Here is a 21618-nt window from a genome sequence, read left to right as displayed (position 1 = left end):
CTCTCTCTCTCTCCTTACCTCTCAATTCAATAGGTTGGGATCTGGCATGGGAAACATACAGTATGTTTACATTGCCAAAGGAAGTGAATTAAACAAAGGTGATAAGAAACATATTTAACAATATTAGCAACAAAAAACTATTAGAAATGAATAGTAAACATTGCTCTAAAAAAGATAGACATTTCAAGTGTTATTTTATCAGCTATGGACGGTGTTTTAGTTATTGTAGTATGAATAATGGGGGAAGACAAATAAACATTATTGGTGGTATTTACAATGTTGTTTGTGCTCCACTGTTGCCCCCTTTGTCATGGCAACAGGCCACAAACCTTGCTGCTCTGATTGCACACTATTTGCACACAAACTATTTCACAGTTTGTAGAACAGAAATATGGTAGTTGGATTTGTTTTCCAAAAATAGTTTTGGTTGATTCTTTCCAGTGTGTCAAATAGTTATATTTTTACTTTCTCATACTTAGATTGGGTCTCTGTTTCTGGCCTGGGTCTCTTTGGGCAACCTGGTCTCAGAGCATATGTTAACATTGCCAAAGCAAGTGAACTAGACAATAAACAAAAGTGAAATAAGCAATAAAAAAGGACAGTAAACATTACACTCACAATAGTTCCAAAAGAATAAAGACATTACAAATGTCATAGTATGTCTATAAACAGTGTTGTAACAATGTGCAAATAGTTAAAGTACAAAAGAGAAAATAAATAAAACAGATATGGGTTGTATTTACAATGGTGTTTGTTCTTCACTGGTTGACCTTTTCTTGTAGCAACAGGTCACAAATCTTGCTGCTGTGATGGCACACTGTGGTATTTCACCCAATAGACATGGGAGTTTATCAAAATTGGATTTGTTTTCAAATTCTTTGTGGGTCTGTGTAATTTGAGGGAATTATCTGTCTTTAGTATGGTCATACATTTGGCAGGAGGTTAAGAAGTGCAGCTCAGTTTCCACCTCATTTTGTGGGCAGTGTGCACATAGCCTGTCTTCTCTTGAGAGCCAGGTCTCTCTCTCTCCTCTCTTCTCTCTCCTCTCTCCTCTCTCTCTCTCCTCTCTCTCTCTCCTCTCTCCTCTCTGTTTGTGTGATTTAGAAGCAGAATGAAATCCCTTCACATCCAGGTCTCTGCCCTGCTGTGCTGTAGTACCCAGACAACAACTGCTCTTCATTTGGACCGGCTGTCTGCAGAGACCTGTAGGAGGGATCACATCTGGTCAGCCAGCTCACTCTCGGCACGCAGACACATACCCTGAGCCTCAGACCCGGGGAAGTGTCCGCCTCAGCCCAGCCTTCCTTCAGCCAGTTAGTCCCTTTGTCTGCCCCAATGTCTCCAGCTAGTCCCACTGTCAGCCAACTGGTATCAACACAGAGTTTGCCTGGAGTAGGCTAGTGATGCGGGAGTAGAATACAGATGCAGTGAAACTGATTTTCAATGTAGGCATCAGGCTTTATGGATGTTTATCCTGGTTTATCCAAGTCCAGTACCATCCCTCAGGGGGACGTGTTTCTCCTCTTTTGGGGCTGTGTTTAGTCTTGTTTTACTCACTAATTCCTCACCCTGCCCTCTTTAAGCTCCTAGTTTTTACCGTGGTATATTATGGATGTGGCTTGGAACATGGCGTGGCCTAAGAATTAGAGAGGGAGAAAACAAGCGTTTTATTCTGTGGCATACCTCTGTAGCCTTCAGTTCACTCCCTTTCTCCCTCCCCTCCTCCCTCTGTCATCTATTCTTTCTTTCTTTCTCTCTCACTTTCTCCCCTCCCTCCTTCCCCACGGATTGCCCAACCACACCACAACACTGTTAACAGACATACCCCTGACAGATTTACCGCCACTGTCTTTCCATTGGCCGCCAGAGTGACAGGTGTGATTTAGTGCCGCATCCTGATTGGCCCAGGCGTGACAGGGGAATTTATGACTGTGCTGTGATTCGATGCCAGCTGCCTTTGAAGTGAGTTACAGCTCTGTCGCTTATAGGACACAGAAGCGGTGTCAGGTTTCAGTCATAAAATCTTATCCCTGAAGGGAGGTGGTGCTGCCTGCTGGATAACACTGCTGGGCTGACTGATGTCATTAGAGGAGAGGAGGAGAGACCCACTACTAGAGAGTGACACAGAGAGAGGAGAGACCCACTACCAATAGAGAGTCACACAGAGAAAGAGAGGAGGAGAGACCCACTACTACTAGAGTCACAAAGAGAGAGGAGGAGAGACCCACTACTACTAGAGTCACAAAGAGAGAGGAGGAGAGACCCACTACTAGAGGGTCACACAGAGAAAGAGAGGAGAGACCTACTACTACTACTAGAGAGTCACACAGAGAAAGAGAGGAGGAGAGACCCACTACTAGAGAGTCACACAGAGAACGAGATGAGAGACCCACTACTACTAGAGAGTCACACAGAGAAGGAGAGGAAGAGAGACCCACTACTACTAGTCACACAGAGAAAGAGAGGAGGAGAGACCTTACTATAGAGAGGCACAAGAGAAAAGAGAGGAGGAGAGGGGACCCACTTACTGAGTAGAAGCAACAGAGAAAGAAGGAGGAGAGACCCACTACTAGTCACACAGAGAAAGAGAGGAGAGAGGACCCTTACTACTAGAGAGTCACACAGAGAAAGAGAGGAGAGAGACCCACTACTACTAGTACCCACACAGAAGGAAGAGAGAGGAAGAGAAGAGAGACCCCTACTACTATGTCACACAGAGAAAGAGAGGAGGAGAGACCCACTACCACTAGAGAGTCACACAGAGAAAGGAGAGAAGAGAGACCCACTACTACTAGTCACACAAGAGAAAGAGAGGAGGAGAGACCCACTACTAGAGTCACACAGAGAAAGAGAGAGGAGAAGACCCACTACTACTAGAGTCACACAGAGAGAAGGAGAGAGACCCACTACTACTAGAGTCACACAGAGAGAGAGGAAGAGAGAACATACTACAGTCACACAGAGAAAGAGAGGAGGAGAGACCCATTACTTAGAGTCACACCAGAGAAAGAGAGGAGAGAAACCACACTACTGAGTCACACCAGAGAATGAGAGGAAGAGAGACCCACTACTACTAGTCACACAGAGAAAGAGAGGAGGAGAGCCCACTACTAGAGCACACAGAGAGAAGAGAGGAGAGACCCCTACTAGAGGTCACAAAGAGACGAGAGGAGGAGACCCTACTACTAGAGTCACACCAGAGAATGAGAGGAAGAGAGACCCACTACTTACTAGTCACACAGAGAAGAGAGGAAAGAGACCACTACTTACTAGTCACACAGAGAAAGAGAGGAGGAGAGACCCACTACTAGAGTCACACAGAGAAAGAGAGGAGAACCCACTACTACTAGAGTCACACAGAGGAAGAAGAGGAGAGACCCACTACTACTAGAGCACACAGAGAAAGAGAGGGGAGAGACCCCACTACTTAGGTCACACAGAGAAAGAGAGGAGGAGACCCGCTACTAGAGAGTCACACACAGAGAAAGAGAGGAGAGAACCACTAGTAGAGGTCAACAGAGAAAGAGAGGAGAGACCCGCTACTAGAGAGTCACACAGAGAAAGAGAGGAGAGACCCACTAGTAGAGAGTCACACAGAGAAAGAGAGGAGAGACCCAATACTAGAGAGTCACACAGAGAAAGAGAGGAGAGACCCACTACTAGAGTCACACAGAGAAAGAGAGACCCACTACTCGAGTCACACAGAGAAAGAGAGGAGGAGAGACCCACTACTCGAGTCACATAGAGAAAGAGAGGAGAGACCCACTACTCGAGTCACATAGAGAAAGAGAGGAGAGACCCACTACTCGAGTCACATAGAGGAGTAGAGACACTACTACTAGAGAGAGTCAGATAAAAGGAGAAGTACAGGTCGCCCCAGTCACACACAACTACTCCATTATCGTCGTTGAATAGGGAGTGTGTGTGTGTCTGTCTTTCTGTCCTTCCTCAGATCTCTATTTTCCCGCAGTAAAGATAAGTATCATAAGGATAAGTGGACACAAGATCCACCTATCTTACCCCGTCCATCCCCAGCCCATACATCCTGTAATCAATGAGGCAGAATTATATTACTGATAACATATCAAAATCTATAAGACTAAAATGGCAGACAAAATCACTGTATCTATCGCATAGCTGATCAACAGAGGCAAACCGCCAAAGTCACTTTGAATCCTTGTCTATCTACCCACAGGTACAATATCTCCTATGAGCCATAAATGCAGTTAGTAATCTATCTATTGCCTATCTATGTCTCCATCAGCCAGGCAGACAGTCTATCCCCTGCAGATCAAAAAGAGCCCATGGCCTGTATTCATAAAGCATCTGAGAGTAGGAGTGGTGGTCTAAGATCAGGTCCCACCCTGATCTTATTCATTATGATACAAAAGGCTAAACTGATCCTGGATCAGCACTTACTACTCTGAGACGCTTTATGAATATGACCCCAGAGTGCACTTATGTACCACTGGTGACCCGTGAATATCTTTAAGGGTAAATAGCGAGGCCGGCCCTGTCTATCAAACACCAAGGATTCACACTGATATCAGAACCCTCCTCACTCCTTCACCTGACACTTGAGGGAGGGAGGGAGGGAGGGAGGGAGAGAGGGAGGGAGAAACACACCACCATGTACTACCCTAATGAAAATGCATAATTCCTTGATAGATCGAAGAGCGAGACGGGCATATGAACTTGCTTAGATCGAGGTTACATGGCAGACGCAGACTCACTGTCGTGCTGCGTTAGAGAGAAGACAGGTTCTGCATCTAAACACCATGGCTGCTCACTTCTGTGAACTCATGACTGACATTGTGACAAGAGATTAGCCTAATCATATTAATAGCGTCTAATATTTATCAAGTGAGCATTAAAAATATTTGCTATTGTCGCTATGTGTAAGTTAAAGCGCTGGTTTTAACATGCCATACTTGTATCATATGACCATGCATATCACATGACCATGCATATCACATGACCATGCATATCCATTTCAGAAATGACTCTATCTAAGTATGTCATAGAGGTTGACTACAAACAGGGCTGAAATAGTGCTTTAATAAATCATCCACAAGACTTCAGCATGTCAGAGCAGACAGTCTCTCATACCAGGTCTGCATCCCAAATGGCACCCTATTCCCTATAAAGTGCAATACTTTTGACCAAAGCCCATTCCCTATAAAGTGCACTACTTTTGACCAGATGGGCTCTGGTCCAAAGTAGTGCACTTTATAAGGAATAGGGTGTAATTTGGGATAAACTCCCAGAAGTCACGCTCCTACAGCTGAGCCTGGAAGTTGAGCCTAGAAGAAACCTTGCTACAATTCTTCTTTATTGATATGTGTGGTCAGAACACATTAAGGAGAATCATATTTCATATGTAGCAGATCTATTACCTCTACTATATCTTTCTTAAACTTTTTCTTACCTACTTCTTGGTCCTGAATCCTACGGGTTCATGCCTTTATGGCGTGTTGCTGTAACAGCTTTAGAGAGGCCCTTGGAGATTTCAGAGTGACTTAAGGCCTTTTTAGTCCAGGAGAATATGTGAAGGGCCTTTTTAGACCAGCAAAATAATGTGTTGTCATAACTGCCTTTCTTCAACATCAGATCTGCAACGTTTCAGGGGCCTCAATAGGCCTCTAGGTATACAGGTTTGTTTGCTGACTTCAGAGTGCTGGGGTGGCACCATGGCAGTGGCACGCTACTCACTGAGGGACCCACCCATTGTGCCTTGGCTCAACATTCCTTGGAGAAGCACCAGCACTGCCTTGCCGGCCCCGACAGGCCCCAACGAGCTGCAGATTAATGGTGGCGTTGGGCCACGGTGTGTTAACGTATCTGTCTGTCTCGGCTAAATGCCTGTGACTCCCTCCGCCTCCTTCTGTTTGCAGAGAGAAGTGGTGGGAAGCCACCTGTGGTGCCTTGGCTTGGATTGAAAGGTGGTCTGGGAAGGGCTGGGCTCCGGCCGTGTTGTCCATCTTATCCAGGGGAATGTGAATGACTATCGAGCCAAAACACCAACAGACCTCCCCTCTCTCAGCATGAGGTGGAAAGGAGACAACATGAACATTTTCTTCTAGTATGTGTCTTATGGGTTAATGCATGAATATGCAGGATTTGGTAATTAGGCCATTCGTGTGACTGTTTCTCGTTCAGATTCTTTGTCACCTATCATATGCTCTGTGACAACTTCTCTTCCCGACTTGATCAGATGGGAAAGAAGTCTTGAGGAACGGGAATAATATGCTTCAGCAAATTAATCTTGAGTGTTAATTGAGAGGGAAAAGTGTGTCAAAAGCAGCTGAATGCGTAGTAAACTAACAGTGTAAACTTGACGTGTCACACAGCTTTAGGGTCATTCCCACCCATTCGGTACCTTTTGAGAAGTGTAACTTTGTCAATATTTTTAATTTTTAATTTCACCTAATTGTAACTTTCTGTCATAACGGGCACATGTTCAACTTAATAGAAAACAAGATTTCCTATCTCTAGAGGTAAACAATTTAATAGTTAAAATAATAAAATAAAAATAATAATTAAATGCCAAATAAAGTAACAGGGTTGATGATTTCATCTTAATTCATCCATAAATCCCCTTGTGACAGGGGGAATGGAAGCTTGTTGTGTGCAACAGGAAGTGGCAATTGAATGCAACCTTCATTTTTAAATGTATTATTCTTAAAACATTTCTAGCCTGTCTATCTATGGGTAATAAGGTTGAAGTGCCAATCAACATTGTGTGAAAATAACTACCACAGGAGGCTGCTGAGGGGAGGACATCGCATAATAATGTCTGGAATGGAGTGAATTAAAGGGTATCAAACACATGGAAACCGTGTGTTTGTTGTGTTCGATACCATTCCATTGATTCCGTTCCAGCCATTACTATGAGCCCGTCCTGGTTAACATCTTCCTAGAAGTCAAACAGGGTGCACAGAGAGACTTCAGCAAGTCCATTCATATTTTAAAAATCTGATTTATTGTTTTATCAATGTGGTCTATATTATAGGGCACTTACTTTAACAGGATTTTAAAAATCTATATTGTTGCACAATTTCTACTTAAAAGGCAGTCTTTTCGTGGATTGACCATTTCTTATCGGCCACATATAGAAATCTTTTAGTATGCTTTTTTATCAAGTGATTGCCTGTGCATCATAGAGTTGATTTGCTATCTATTTTTAGTCATGCATTTACCAATGAATCCAACTATTTGGAGGCCATTTTGTTTGTCACCCTCAAGCAGCAGAAAATGCAGTCAGTCATGTAAGATGGCTGCCATTTAAGAAGGGTCCATTCTTGCTTTCCTGTCCCAAGAGAGCACTTCATGCTCACTGACGTCTCAGGTCCTCTGAACAGTTCTTATATGGGTTTATTATGCTTCTGCGTTATACTCCGTATTAGGATTCAGACCCTCATATATAATTCATTTCAGAATAATTGCATAGAGTTTTTGAGAATATTATGTTATTTTGGTCTTCATGATTTCTCTGTGCAGAGTTGATGGGATTTCATAATGTATAGAAAAGCCTACTTGTAATGGAAAAGTATTTGGTATCTGTTTACTAATGGTTAGGGTTTACCTTAGAAGCACAACTAGATACTCATGTATAAAACAACTGTTCTATCACACTTTTAATTGCTTAAAGCTGAAATCTAGGATTCAAGTGACAAGACAATTTCTGTATTAATATTTCACAATTTTCATTACTGGGTGGCCACACTGCTGGTAGCTAGAAATACCAGTGTGGCCACCACCGGTAGTTAGTAATACCAATGTGGCCACCACCGGTAGTTAGTAATACCAGTGTGGCCACCACCGGTAGTTAGTAATACCAGTGTGGCCACCACCGGTAGTTAGTAATACCAGTGTGGCCACCACCGGTAGTTAGTAATACCAGTGTGGCCACCACCGGTAGTTAGTAATACCAGTGTGGCCACCACCGGTAGTTAGTAATACCAGTGTGGCCACCACCGGTAGTTAGTAATACCACCGTGGCCACATCTCCCATTCTACACCCGTGTAGAGGTCGTGTTGAATGGGAGATGGGGTGAGGAGGAACGAGGAAGTGAATCTTTAATGAGCAGTGTGCAATAAAGATTCACTTTATAGACCCTCTGGTCAAAAGTAGTGCACTATGTAGGGAAAAGGTTGTCATTTGGGACGCAATGCCAGTGTTGAAGAGACACCACATACAGTCTGTCTGCAGAATGATTTCAAACCTGGATGATTACAACACTCTCTGCAATGATGGAGTGGTATCACCCTCTCTCCTCTCCTCTTCCCTCACTTAAGGCAGCCCAGTGTAGTACTCCAGCCTGTGGGTGCTGTAAATCAGAGGTGGAGAGGGAGTGTCAGAGCACACACTACCTGGTCTGCAACCTCCAGTTCAGGCTGATCTCATCCAGCTAATCGTTCCTGGAGGTTTAATTACAAAGCCTGGTCAATAAGGGCGGGGGAGGGCAGGTATGGCCCCAATACAGGGGGAAGAGAGGGGTTTGGACAGAATACCCCCAAAAAGTGGTATGGGGGATGGATAGGTCCAATATGAAGTGGAGAGGAATGGAAGTGATGGCCCCAAAAAGAGAGGGGGAGAGGTAAAGAAGGGAAAGCCCCAATACAAGAGAGGGATGGCCCCAGCTCAGGATTTGTTCAGACAGTTGGTAGGCTACTCCTACCTATTGTCTCAACACCACCCTCCCATAATGTACAATGTTATTCTCACTCAACCAGCTAGGCCATCTAAGGTCGCTTCACTCTCTTTCTTCCCAAACCATCTCTGAACAAATGTACTGCTCTAATGCTATCGGTACTAGATAATATTGAGAATAGTATCAATGCCTGCCTGCTGCTGTTGGGTCACGATCATAGATGTAATGGCCAGGGATAGAGGCTCCTCTAGTGGTGTATAGCAGGTCTTGCAGCTATGCAATATAGTTGGCTTCCAATTTAGTTGAACCTGTGTGCCATCTCCTGGCAAGATGGGTGAAACTACATCTCCCTTCGTCATTTTAGAAAGCCAGAACAGTACCACATGTTAAAAAACTTTAAAAAGAGAAACACCTTTATTTAAGCTTGAGGCCCTAGTTTTCCATTCACTACAATATGTCTTACCGGGTCAAAAATGGACTTCCATTTGCCTGTGATGAGGACTAGAATCATGACAATAACAAAGTTATTATTTTAAAAACAAAACCCAATTTTACCCAAAAAACATTTTTACTGTCTTTACCAAAAACAAGATCACTTCATTTAACTTAGGGGATCACCAATTGCATGCAAAACTACCAGTAATAAAAAGTTAATGAACTAATCATAACTGCTACACTAGACAGGCACTAGTGGCAGTTCTGCCTCTACTCCTAACTTAAATGACAATTTAAAATATATATTAAAATAAATTTAGCAGTAGAAAACGGACTGCCATAAAACTCCTTTGACACAACTAACAGTCTGACAGTGATGCAATAGTAACTACTGGTCCTCTATAAAACCCTTACGTCTATACAGATAACTGTTGTTTCTCCTATATTTCAGGCTTCCTCACTCCAGTGTTTATAGATACAGAATGTCATCATGATAGCCTTGTCCCAGATCTGCTGGTGCTGTATATCCCAGTCCCATGACAACGACCGACTCAGTGGCGTTGTGATTAGAGTGTCCGCCCTGAGATTGGAAGGTCGATCCTCAGCCGAGTCATACCAAAGACTGTAAAAATGGGACCTGATGCATCTCCGCTTGGCACTCAGCATTAAGGAGATAGATTAGGGGTAAGGGCCAGCGATAGACTAGCATCCTGTCCAGGAGGTGTACTTGTATATCAAGCTGCCTCACGCCACAGATGAGTAATGTACCCAGATGAGCTGTTCCAGCTTCCAGAAGTCAACGCTTGTGCAAGTCTACTTACTTACAGGAGYTGGCAAACCAGTACAAACTGATCTGGGACCAGGCTACCATAATGGAGCTTGAGACACTCCAATAAAAATGCGAACGAAAAGTACCCCACGGAGTAGAGATATACTGAAATCCAAACCTACTGCCTAGCCATGCCTGTAGATCTGAACACATTAGACAGATGGAAGCAATAGCTATTACCATACTGGTTATATTTATCTAATGCGCGCAGGAGTGCCTAGGCTGTAGGGGTCCTTTTGGATCAGAAATGGTCATCTTCACTGAAGATGCCAGAGGTGAATAGATGATATTATAGAGGAAGTATTCATTCACAAACATGGGTCCCTTCTGAATCAGAGAAGGTCAATGTTGAGAGGTCAACCATCCTGCTTCATCTGTTGCTTATGATGACCCCTTCTTTAAAAAAAACACCAGACATATGAAATATGACACGCTGGATCAACGTACTCAGGACTTTGATAACAAGGAATTAAAATAACACAAGAGTTAGGAAAGACAGACTCTTCAGAGTGAATGAATATAGAATAGGCCTACATACACAGTCCTGAACATTCACTGAAAAGACTATAGGTCACTAACATAGAAATAGAATACTAGAATGGACATTAGTAATTATATTTCTATGGTCACTATGCCCAAAACGGTAGCTATGAGAGGTTCTAGAGTTAAACAACATATGGACAGTGTATCAAATGACAAAGTGACATATATTTAGACAGCATTGAATCAAACCCATAACAAGGACTGGATGGATGTGTGGGGGACACAACAGAGAACAAGAAACGTGCCATGAACTCCCTAATGGTCTCTACATTAAGGTTGGATCAGCTAGTTATACTGGTCTATTAGTTGAGGACCATTCCCTAACAAGGTAGTCCAGGAGCTAGCGAGCTACAAGCAGTAGCAACAGAACCAACTTTGAATGAATCTGAGTGGTTCAAGGCCACAAGGATGTGTGTTCACCGTTGTTCTTAAAATAACTTAATGTCCATAGTATGACCTGGTTGGCCAATGAACACTGAGGCTGATGGGGAACAAGAAGAGTGTCCTAGGTTACTGATCAGTATTCTGCCCTACCAAGCAAAAACGCAGTAACTGCTCATTTGGTCAAAAATGAGTTAATGTCATTTTTTGCTACATTAAATACATGCTTAATCATGTGGAAAAGTATCCTGCCTCTATTGTATTGTGTTTTGGATAAAATGGGGGTCATGTTAGCAGTAACTGCATAAAGTTACTGTGAAACAAAGGTAAATAAAAGCCATATTTATCAGTTCCACGCTATGAGCAGTTACTGCCTTTTTGCTTGGTAGGGCAGAATTGCCTAATGGTGAGCTTCCACAAACACTCAATAGTAAAAAATCAAAGCCAGGGTAGCATATTGGTTTGACCAGGCCGACCTTACATTGAGTGTCCATGGATCATTCACAGTCAAAAAAATACTAGTCCAATTGAGGCTACAACATATCAGTTTGTGAATTCATTATTGCCATAGTAATATGACAGCTTGCCCAAACCCCTCCCACCCTAGGTCTTGTACCATGTACGTAACGATACAAAAATTAGAATAAAACGAGTAGAAAATGATTCACTATCCCATCAACAGGATATGAGCTCAGTGTTGAGAACAGCATAAGGTTTGTTGTCTTTGTCTTGTGTCTTAGCCAGGTTTATCTGGGCTGAGGGACAACGCAGTACTGGTCTGCTCCATCATGATTTGAGTACTGCCAACTGTGTTAGGTGGGGTTTCTCCAAGGGGTCAGAGGTTAGACAGCCAGACGGCTGTTCTGCTGCTGTAGGGGGCTCCAGGTGGCCGTGTGCCCAGGTGCATCCTGGGAGTAGGCTCCTCCTCTGCTCTCGCAGGAGAATGACTGGTTCTCCTCCTTGGGAAGGCTGGTCCTCGCTCCACACAGACGCCGGTGACGTAGCAGACGGTCCGTCCGTGAGAAGTTCTGAAACGAGGGTAGAGGGAGAGCAAACTCATAACCACAAATGACGGGAGTCTGTAATGTACCTACCTATTGACTCCAAACCCTGGATCACGTTCAACAGGAAAACACTGTGGAGTGCTGCAGATAGAAATGTGAGAGAGCCGACATGATTCCTTATTCTACAAATCAAAACTCTTTTTATTTGTCAAGTGCCGAATACATGGGTGTAAACTTAACTGTAAAATGCTTGCTTACGAGCCCTTCCCAACAATGGAGAGTTAAAAATGTTTCATAAAAAGAAAAATAGTAACAAGAGGAATGAAATACACAAGAACGGAGCTATTTACAGGGAGTACCAGATCAATGTGCAGGTGTACACGGTATCTGAGATACAGTAGATACAGTGCATTCGGAAATTATTTAGACCCCTTGACCGTTTCTACATTTTGTTACGTTACAGACGTATTGTAAAAATAGGTTAAATACATTTTTTCCTCATTAATCTACACACAATACCCCATAATAACAAAGCAGAAAAAGGTTTTTGCAAATTTATAAAATTTTAAAAACAGGAATACCTTATTTACATAAGTATTCAGACCCTTTGCTATGAGACTCGAAATTGAGCTCAGGTGCATCCCGTTTCCATTAATCATCCTTCAGATGTTTCTACAAATTGATTGGAGTCCACCTGTGGAGTTCAATTTATTGGACATGATTTGGAAAGGCACACACCTGTCTATATAAGGTCCCACAGTTGACAGTGCATGACAGAGCAAAAACATAGCCATGAGGTCAAAGAAATTGCCCGTAGAGCTCGAAACAGGACTGTGTCGAGGCACAGATCTGGGGAAGGGTACAAAAACATTTCTGTAGCATTGAAGGTCCCCAAGAACACAGAAGTTTGAAACCACCAAGACTCTTCTTAGAGCTGGTCGCCCGGCCAAACTGCTCAGGGAGGTGACCAAGAACCCGATGGTCACTCTGACAGAGCTCCAGAGTTCCTCTTTGAAGATGGGAGAACCTTCCAGAAGGACAACCATCTCTGCAGCACTTCACCAATCAGGCCTTTATGGTAGTGGCCAGACGGAAGCCACTCCTCAGTGAAAAGGGACATGACAGCCCGCTTGATGTTTGCCAAAAGGCACCTAAAGGACTCTCAGACCATGAGAAACAAGATTCTCTGGTCTGGTGAAACCAAGATTGAACTCTTTGGCCTGAAAGCCAAGCATTACGTCTGGAGGAAACCTAGCACCAATCTTACGTTGAAGCATGGTGGTGGCAGCATCATGCATTGGGGATGTTTTTCAGCGGCAGGGACTGGGAGACTATTCAGGATCAAGGCAAAGATGAACAGAGGAAAGTACAGAGAGATCCTTGATGAAAACCTGCTCCAGGGTGCTCAGATCCTCACCGGGGCAAAGCTTCACCTTCCAACAGGACAACGACCCTAAGCACACAGCCAAGACAATGCAGGAGTGGCTTTGGGACAAGTCTCTGAATGTCCTTGATTGGCCCAGCCAAAGTCCGGACTTGAACATCTCTGGAGAGACCTAAAAATAGCTATGCAGCGATACTCCCCATCCAACCTGACAGAGCTTGAGAGAATCTGTAGAGAAGAATGGAGAAATTCCCCAAATACAGGTGTGCCAAGCTTGTAGCATCATACCCAAGACGACTTGACGCTGTAATCACTGCCAAAGGTGCTTTACTGAGTAAAAGGTCTGAATACTTAAGTAAATGCAATATTTACGTTTTTTTATTTTGAATAAATTAGCAACAATTTCTAAATACCTGTTTTTGCTTTGTCATTATGGGGTATTGTGTGTAGATTGAGGGAAAAAAACAAATGAATCCATTTTAGAATAAGGCTGTAATGTTACAAAATGTGGAAAAGTCAAGGGGTCTGAATACTTTCAGGAATGCACTGTATGTACATGAAGGCAGGTAGCCTAGTGGCTAGAGCGTTGGACTAGTAACCGAAAGGTTGCAAAATCGAATCCCTGAGCTGACAAGGTAAAAATCTGTTGCTCTGCCCCTGAACAAGGCAGTTAACCCACTGTTCCTAGGCTGTCATTGAAAATAAGAATTTGTTCTTAATTTGTTTGGGATAGGGGGCAGTATTTTCACGTCCGAATGAAAAGCGTGTCCAAAGTAAACTGCCTGCTACTCAGGCCCAGAAGCTAAGATATGCATATTATTAGTAGATTTGGATAGAAAACACTCTGAAGTTTCTAAAACTGTTTGAATCATGTCTGTGAGTATAACAGAACTTATTTGGCAGGCGAAACCCCGAGGACAAACCATTCAGATTTCTTTTTTTGGAGGTCACTCTCTTTTCAATTGGTTTTCATTGGGAATCCAGATTTCTAAGGGACCTTCTTGCAGTTCCTATCGCTTCCACTGGATGTCAACAGTCTTTAGAAATTGGTTGAGGTTTTTCCTTTGAGACATGAAGAAGTAGCACTGTTCAGAACGAGGGTAGAGGGAAGTGTACTCTTTGATAGAGGCGCGTGACCTGAAAAGCACGCTACACTTTTTTTTCCTCCAGTATTGAACACAGTATATCCCGTCTTAAATTGTATCGATTATTTACGTAAAAAAACACCTAAAGTTGTATTAGGAAAGTACTTTGAAATGTTTGGACAAAGCTTTCAGGTAACTTATGAGAAATTTTGGAGTCATGTTGCGCGAGTTGGAACCGGTGTTTTTCTGGATCAAACGTGCCAAATAAATTGACATTTTGGATATATACCAACGGAATTAATCGAACAAAAGGAAAATTTGTGGTGTTTGTGGGACATATTGGAGTGCCAACAGAAGAAGCTCGTCAAAGGTACGGCATGAATTATATCTTTATTTCTGCGTTTTGTGTTGCGGTTGAAGGGTTGAAATATGATTGTCTGTGTTTGTTTGCTGGGGTGCTACCCTCAGATAATAGCATCGTTTGCTTTCGCCGTAAAGCCTTTTTGAAATCTGACACGTTGGCTGGATTCATAACAAGTGTAGCTTTAATTTGGTGTATTGCATGTGTGATTTCATGAAAGTTAAAATTTTATAGTAATTTATTTGAATTTGGCGCTCTGCATTTTCACTGGATTTTGGCCAGGTGGGACGCTAATGTCCCACCTATCCCAAAGAGGTTTTAACTGACTTGCCTAGTTAAATAAAGGTAAAATTAAAACATTAAAAAAAAAATTACATGAAGGCAGGGTAAGTGACTAGGCACCAGGATAGATAATATTAAGAGTAAAATAAAGAACAGAGTAGTAGCAGCATATGATGAGTGTAAAAGTGTGTGTGTATGTAGTGAATGTGTGTGGGTATAGTATTGTGAGTGTGTGTAGAGTCAGTGCAATATAGTGCGGGTAAATATTAATAAACTATTTAGCAGTCTTATGGCTTGAGGGTAGAAGTTGTCTCGGAGCCTGTTGGTCCGAGAGCCGATGCTCCGGTAGGGAGCTAGGCCCCACCTTCTGTAGCGCTTCGCGGTCGAGAGTGGTGCATTTGCCATACCAAGCGGTGATGCAGCGATTCAAGATGCTCTTGATGGTGCAGCTGTAAAACTTTGAGGATCCGAGGGCCCATGCCAAATCTTTTCAGCCTCCTGAGGGGCAAGAGGCGCTGTCGTGTCCTCTTCACGATGATGCGGGTGTGTGTGGACCATGTTAAGTCCTTAGTGATGTGGACACCAAGGAAAATAAAGTTCTTGACCCGCCCCACTAGAGCCCTGTCAATGTGGATGGAGGCGTGCTCTCCCCTCTTTAGTCCACGATCAGCTCGTTGGCCTTACTGACGTTGAGGTAAGAGGTTGTTGTCATGGTGCCACACTGCCAACTCTCTGACCTCCCCCCTCTGTGATCAGGCCTACCACCGTCAGCAAACTTGATGATGGTGTTGGAGTCGTGAGCGGCCACGCAATCGTGGATGAACAAGGAGTACAGAAGGGGACTAAGCACACACCCTAGAGGGGCCCCTATGTTGAGGGTCAGCGTGGCAGATGTGTTGTTGTCTACCCTCACCACCTGGAGGCAGCCCGTCAGGAAGTCTAAGACCCAGTTACAGAGGGAGATGTTCAATCCCAGCTGGGAGAGGGCAGTGTGAAGTGCAATTGAGATTGCTTCATCAGTGGATCTGTTTTGCGTCATCTGTGTTTCTATTGGGGAGGTATGCAAATTGGAGTGGCTTCAGGGTGTCTGGAATGATGGTGCTGATGTGTCATGACCAGCCTTTCAAAGCACTTTATATTTACAGATGTGAGTGCTACGGGAGGTAGTCATTTAGACAGGTTACCTTGGAGTTTTTGTGAACAAGGTCAATGGTGGTCAGCTTAAAACATGTTGGGATTACACTACAGAAAGGTATGTTGGTTCTACATAACATATTTCTACTTGAACGTTCCAAAACATTGTATCCTGTCCTGCTGATACCAGGTGTGTGTGTGTGTTAGGAATGGGGTAGTGTATGTACAAGGTGTGTGTGTGTTAGGAATGGGGTAGTGTGTGTACCAGGTGGTGTGTTGTGTTAGGAATGGGGTAGTGTATGTACAAAGGTGTTGTGTGTGTTAGGAATGGGGTAAGTGTGTGTACCAGGTGTGTGTTAGGAATGGGGTAGTGTGTGTACGGAGGTTGTGTGTGTAGGAATGGGGGTAGTGTGTGCCCCAGGTGTGTGTGTGTTTAGGAATGGGGTAGTGTGTGCCCAGGTGTGTGTGTGTTAGGAATGGGGTAGTGTGTGCCCCAGGTGTGTGTGTGTTAGGATATGGGGGTAGTGTGTGCCCAGTGTGTGTGTGTGCATGTGTATTAGGAGATGGGGTAGTGTGTGTACGAGGTGTGTGTGTTAGGAATGGGGTAGTGTGTGCCCCAGGTTGTGTGTGTTGTTTTTTTTTTTTATTTATATTTTTTACTTTATTTCTTTTTTAAAGAATATACCTTTATTATTATTCCCCGCACCCTACACCGATCCCCCAATTGGAGTAAACTAATAACACCTTCTGCTTTTACCTTCAATTTATACATCTTATACCCATCTTACAGACACAGTCCCACTTTACAATAGTTCTTAGTCCTTCTCTATTTCTGTTGTCCCATCCATTTTAATTTCAACTTGTAACTGTGCTATTTCACAAAAGCTGGTGTGTGTGTTAGGAATGGGGTAGTGTGTGCCCCAGGTGTGTGTGTGCTAGGAATGGGGTGTGTGTGCCCAGGTGTGTGTATGTGTATTAGGAATGGGGTAGTGTGTGTACCAGGATGTGTGTGTGCATGTGTATTAGGAATGGGGTAGTGTGTGCCCAGGTGTGTGGGTGTGTTTAGGAATGGGGTAGTGTGTGCCCCAGGTGTGTGTGTGTTAGGAATGGGGTAGTGTGTGCCCCAGGTGTGTGTGTGTGTTAGGAATGGGGTAGTGTGTGCCCCAGGTGTGTGTGTGTTAGGAATAGGGTAGTGTGTGTACCAGGTGTGTGTGTCAGGAATGGGGTAGTGTGTGTGTGTGTACCAGGTGTGTGTGTGTTAGGAATGGGGTAGTGTGTGTGTGTACAGTGTGCAGTGCAGATCTCTCTTACCTGATTGCAGCGATCACACTGGTAGGGCTTCTCTCCACTGTGAACTCTCTTGTGTCTGTCCAGATGATATCGCTGAATAAACCGCATGTCACAGACGTCACATGCAAACGGCTTCTCCCCTAAACAACACAAAAACACTGTTCAAAATATAATGGTATGGATGACTTTGATACATTTTTTACTTAAGAAAAATAAAACATTGGTTTTTGGTTGTGAGTGAGAGTTGTGCATATTTCTCTACTATGTGATTGTTTTTCTGATGAATGTTATAACTGTTGCCACATTTGCTGAGTATTCCTGAGCAAGGAAGTGGAAAGGGAAAGTGATTTCAACCTGTATGAGTGAGGATGTGCCTCTTCAGGTGGTAGCTACTTCGGAATGCTCCATAGCAGTGCTCACAAATGAAGTTCTTCTGTACTAGTGAATCATGATCATCATCACCGTTAATATCCATCTCCACCTGCTGAGAAACCCAATGAGTGTTCAGAAGAGTACAACTTCTCATATTACACACACATACACTTCTGTCCTATAAGTGTATCCAACATTGTACATTCCATTTCCCTATCGCACACACTACTTACCTCCACTTTCTCTCTCAGTTTGTTGGGTGTTCCTGATTTTCTGTGCTTCTTCTTTGTCGATTGCATATTCTGGCTGGCCTGCATATCTTTCTCATCCAGCAGCCTGGGCGTATGAAATGAGTGTCCATCTTTTCTGATTAACTATCGAGGAGAAAGAGGGGGGAAATAAAAAATGGAGGGGGGTGTTGTTGGTAATTCATGTTTATAACATACTCACCAAAATAGAGCTACGGCTTAGATATTAATTATATGTTTTAGAATGCTGATAGATTTACAATAATTACATAAACAATTTCTGATTAATTGCCAAATGTAAAGAACAACAGTGTTGTTCTCCATGCCAATGAACACAGAAGCACCTGTGTGTATACTACGTCCTATGGGCCTATAACATTAGTGTTTCTCTGTTTCTCACCAGGGGTGGGCAGCTGACTCCMGAGGGCAGGACCATGTGGCTGTGGTGGGCCTGGTGGTTGTTGTGGTGGACGTGGTGAGCCTCGTGAGACTGCTGCTGGTGGCTTTCAGGGTTGTTAATGTCTCTCTGACCCTGGCCGTGCTGTGATGTCAACTTCTTCTGACTGCCAGACATGTTGTTGGCCTGCATCAGGGCGATGCTGGACAGCACCGTCTCACAGCCCAGCAACCCAGCCTACAGGAACAACAAAAACAGCAGTTCAGTTGGAGCGTAGTATGGAGGCCTAGGAGGGTCATCAACCCAGCCTGCAGGAACAACACAAACAGCAGGTCAGTTGGAGCGTAGTATGGTGGCCTAGGAGGGTCATCAACCCAGCCTGCAGGAACAACACANAACCCAGCCTGCAGGAACAACACAAACAGCAGGTCAGTTGGAGCGTAGTATGGTGGCCTAGGAGGGTCATCAACCCAGCCTGCAGGAACAACACAGGACAAAACACACAGAAGCTCAGAGTCAGCGTCAAGGTCCATGCCAGGGCTAGGGCCGCAGTCCCACGCATAAAGGCCCAACACACAAGGCAAAAATCCTGCGGGGATTGTAGATGGTCATTCACTGACTGTTCTCTGTTCTTTTTTTTGCCTGGTGTGTCAGGCTTCTAAGGGAAAAAGTGCGAGGAAAAGGGAACAGGGAAGGAACAGAGACAAAAAACAAGAGACTAAATAAATAGAAACAAAACAATGATGAAAGGAGAATTCAACTGACCCATTTCATGTGGTCTCGAACGGAGTTGTTGGGATGGTGTGTCATCGCCGGTGCGTGGTTTGAATGCGTGTGTGTGTTTGGGGGTAAAGGGGTGCGTCAAGGGGGGTCACTCAGGATGAGGGGTGTGAGAAGAGACCACACTCACCCAAATAATCAGGGGCCAAGGCCTGGAAATAGAGGGTTATTGTGAGGCCAAAATGATTGTATTTTGTTTATTTGTATTTGGACTATGACTACTGGTATTCATATTCAGGCCTATATATACTAGTTACAGTGTCAACTTAACAGCTTTGTCAACTCAACAAAGGAAGTTTATATCAGGCTTGGAGAAAGCAGCCACGATGGTTTGGTGTATGCCACCTCTTCCCATGGAAAACAGAAAACATTGTTGCAATGAAGACAGAAATAAAGCTGGACAAGGACAAACACAGTTTTTAAAATGATCTTGTAGTTCATGAAGATGATCTGAGAAGGGGTATGATTCATGTATGTGCAAGTTACTCAAGAGAACATTCAATATTGACCAAAGTATTATGCTAACGATATGATATCACATTTTTGGAGTCAAGTACAAAAACAAACAAGAAAACCTAATTTAGCCTAGCCACACAGTTGATCATCTTCTATGCAAGTACTCTGGTCTTCATGCAAAGGGCCAGCTAAAGCTGCCTGGAAGTGAGGTTCTACCTAGCTAGCTTGTTAAAGCTGCCTGGAAGTGAGGGTCTACCTAACTAGTCTTGTTAAAGCTTGCCTGGAAGTGAGGGTCTACCTAGCTAGCTTGTTAACGTTGCCTGGAAGTGAGGGTCTACCTAGCTAGCTTGTTAAAGCTCCTGGAAGTGAGGGTCTACCTAGCTAGCTTGTAAGCTTGCCTGGAAGTGAGGTCTACCTAGCTAGCTTGTTAAGCTGCCTGGAAGTGAGGGTCTACCTAGCTAGCTTGTTAACGTTGCCTGGAAGTGAGGGTCTACCTAGCTAGCTTGTAAAGCTGCCTGGAAGTGAGAGTCTACCTAGCTAGCTTGTTAACGTTGCCTGGAAGTGAGGTTCTACCTGCTAGCTTGTTAAAGCTGCCTGGAAGTGAGAGTCTACCTAGCTAGCTTGTTAACGTTGCCTGGAAGTGAGGGTCTCCTAGCTAGCTTGTTAAAGCTGCCTGGAAGTGAGAGTCTACCTAGCTAGCTTGTTAACGTTGCCTGGAAGTGAGGTTCTACCTAGTAGCTTGTTAAAGCTGCCTGGAAGTGAGGTCTACCTAGCTAGCTTGTTAAAGCTGCCTGGAAGTGAGAGTCTACCTAGCTAGCTTGTTAACGTTGCCTGGAAGTGAGGGTCTACCTAGCTAGCTTGTTAAAGCTGCCTGGAAGTGAGAGTCTACCTAGCTAGCTTGTTAACGTTGCCTGGAAGTGAGGTTCTACCTATGCTAGCTTGTTAAAGCTGCCTGGAAGTGAGGGTCTACCAAGCTAGTTAACGTTAGCTTGTTAAAGCTCACACCCACAGCACAATGATAATGCAGTATGGGTCAAATGCATTGGATAGATAACCTATGTTTTGATATTGCAATACGTTAAGGCCTGTAAAAAAAAAAAGCTGTAGTATTCAGTGCTCTAATTAACTACAATAATGTCTGAAAACTGAAAGAGAAAATATTTGCCAGCTCAACGTTAGCTAGTTACCTAATAAGCTAGCTAGCCATCTATCTAGCTAGTTAACTAGACATCACAGTCTGCCTGAGTTTTCGAGGCCAAATACCAAGACATGGGTAAGATGAGTGAAAATATTGTTCGGCTAAATATTTTGTGAATAATCAATCATTAAGTAACGTATGAGGTAAATCAAGGGTCTGCTTAGGTGAAGCTAGTCAAGAAGAAGACTCACTGGTTGAGTCCCCACCCACACAGACAACACAACAACAGGCAGGGCGTGCGGGTTGAGAAAACTACACATTGTTAAAACTCTAATTTGCATTAGAATTCTGGGAAATAACTTCATCATATGCATTGTTAACTCTATGGTGGCTTTGTTGGGAAGTACATTTTAGAATTGGTTTACCTTAAGATTTTGTTGAGTTTTGCAGATTAATATTTCTTGTCGGAGTTCCAATTTTCTCAGTTTACAAACACAGGAAACGCTACCGGAAGTGTTCACCCGTAGAGCGCGTCCACGTGATTTGAAAACAACGTCGCATAATGTCGGCCATGTTGGTAAGGGAAAGATAATGGGTAGTTTCACATATGGAACAATGACTCAGATATTTCCCCGGATGTATAAATATGAAGCATCCTGTTTTACACTCCACCAAATATGGTGATGGGAAGGAAGCCCAGTGGCCAGCAGTGGGAGAAGATAGAGCAAGATGGATTTTGGCCGACGTTCTGCAAATTTTCTCATCGATTAAGCATTTGATCTCAATACAGTTTTCTAATTCCAAAACTAAAATATGTTACGAATAGAATGGACTAAGTTGTGTAG

General features: G+C 43.7%; 1 protein-coding gene across 3 annotated transcripts; it reads right to left on the bottom strand.

Annotated features, from left to right (window-relative positions):
• Positions 1 to 9040: 9040 nt before the first annotated feature.
• Positions 9041 to 21306, bottom strand: LOC111966776 (zinc finger protein 148). Of its 3 annotated transcripts, none has more exons than XM_023991694.2 (7): positions 21199 to 21306; positions 19165 to 19331; positions 18403 to 18636; positions 17988 to 18128; positions 17737 to 17863; positions 17404 to 17522; positions 9041 to 11870 (listed from the first exon to the last, which is right to left on the bottom strand). In XM_023991694.2, exons 2-7 carry the CDS (start codon positions 19207 to 19209, stop codon positions 11685 to 11687), a joined length of 852 nt encoding a protein of 283 aa, XP_023847462.1. In that variant the 5' UTR covers positions 19210 to 19331; positions 21199 to 21306; the 3' UTR covers positions 9041 to 11684. The 3 variants fall into 3 exon arrangements, with proteins under 3 accessions (XP_023847462.1, XP_023847461.1, XP_023847463.1); XM_023991693.2 differs by having other exon boundaries at positions 17737 to 17866; positions 21199 to 21305; XM_023991695.2 differs by lacking the exon at positions 19165 to 19331 and having other exon boundaries at positions 17737 to 17866; positions 21199 to 21302.
• Positions 21307 to 21618: the final 312 nt, after the last annotated feature.

This window comes from Salvelinus sp. IW2-2015, linkage group LG7, assembly GCF_002910315.2.
Source record: "Salvelinus sp. IW2-2015 linkage group LG7, ASM291031v2, whole genome shotgun sequence".
Classification (NCBI taxonomy): domain Eukaryota; kingdom Metazoa; phylum Chordata; class Actinopteri; order Salmoniformes; family Salmonidae; genus Salvelinus; species Salvelinus sp. IW2-2015.
The sequence above is the reverse complement of the archived record's forward strand: the minus strand, read 5'-3'. Positions and strand labels throughout refer to the sequence as shown.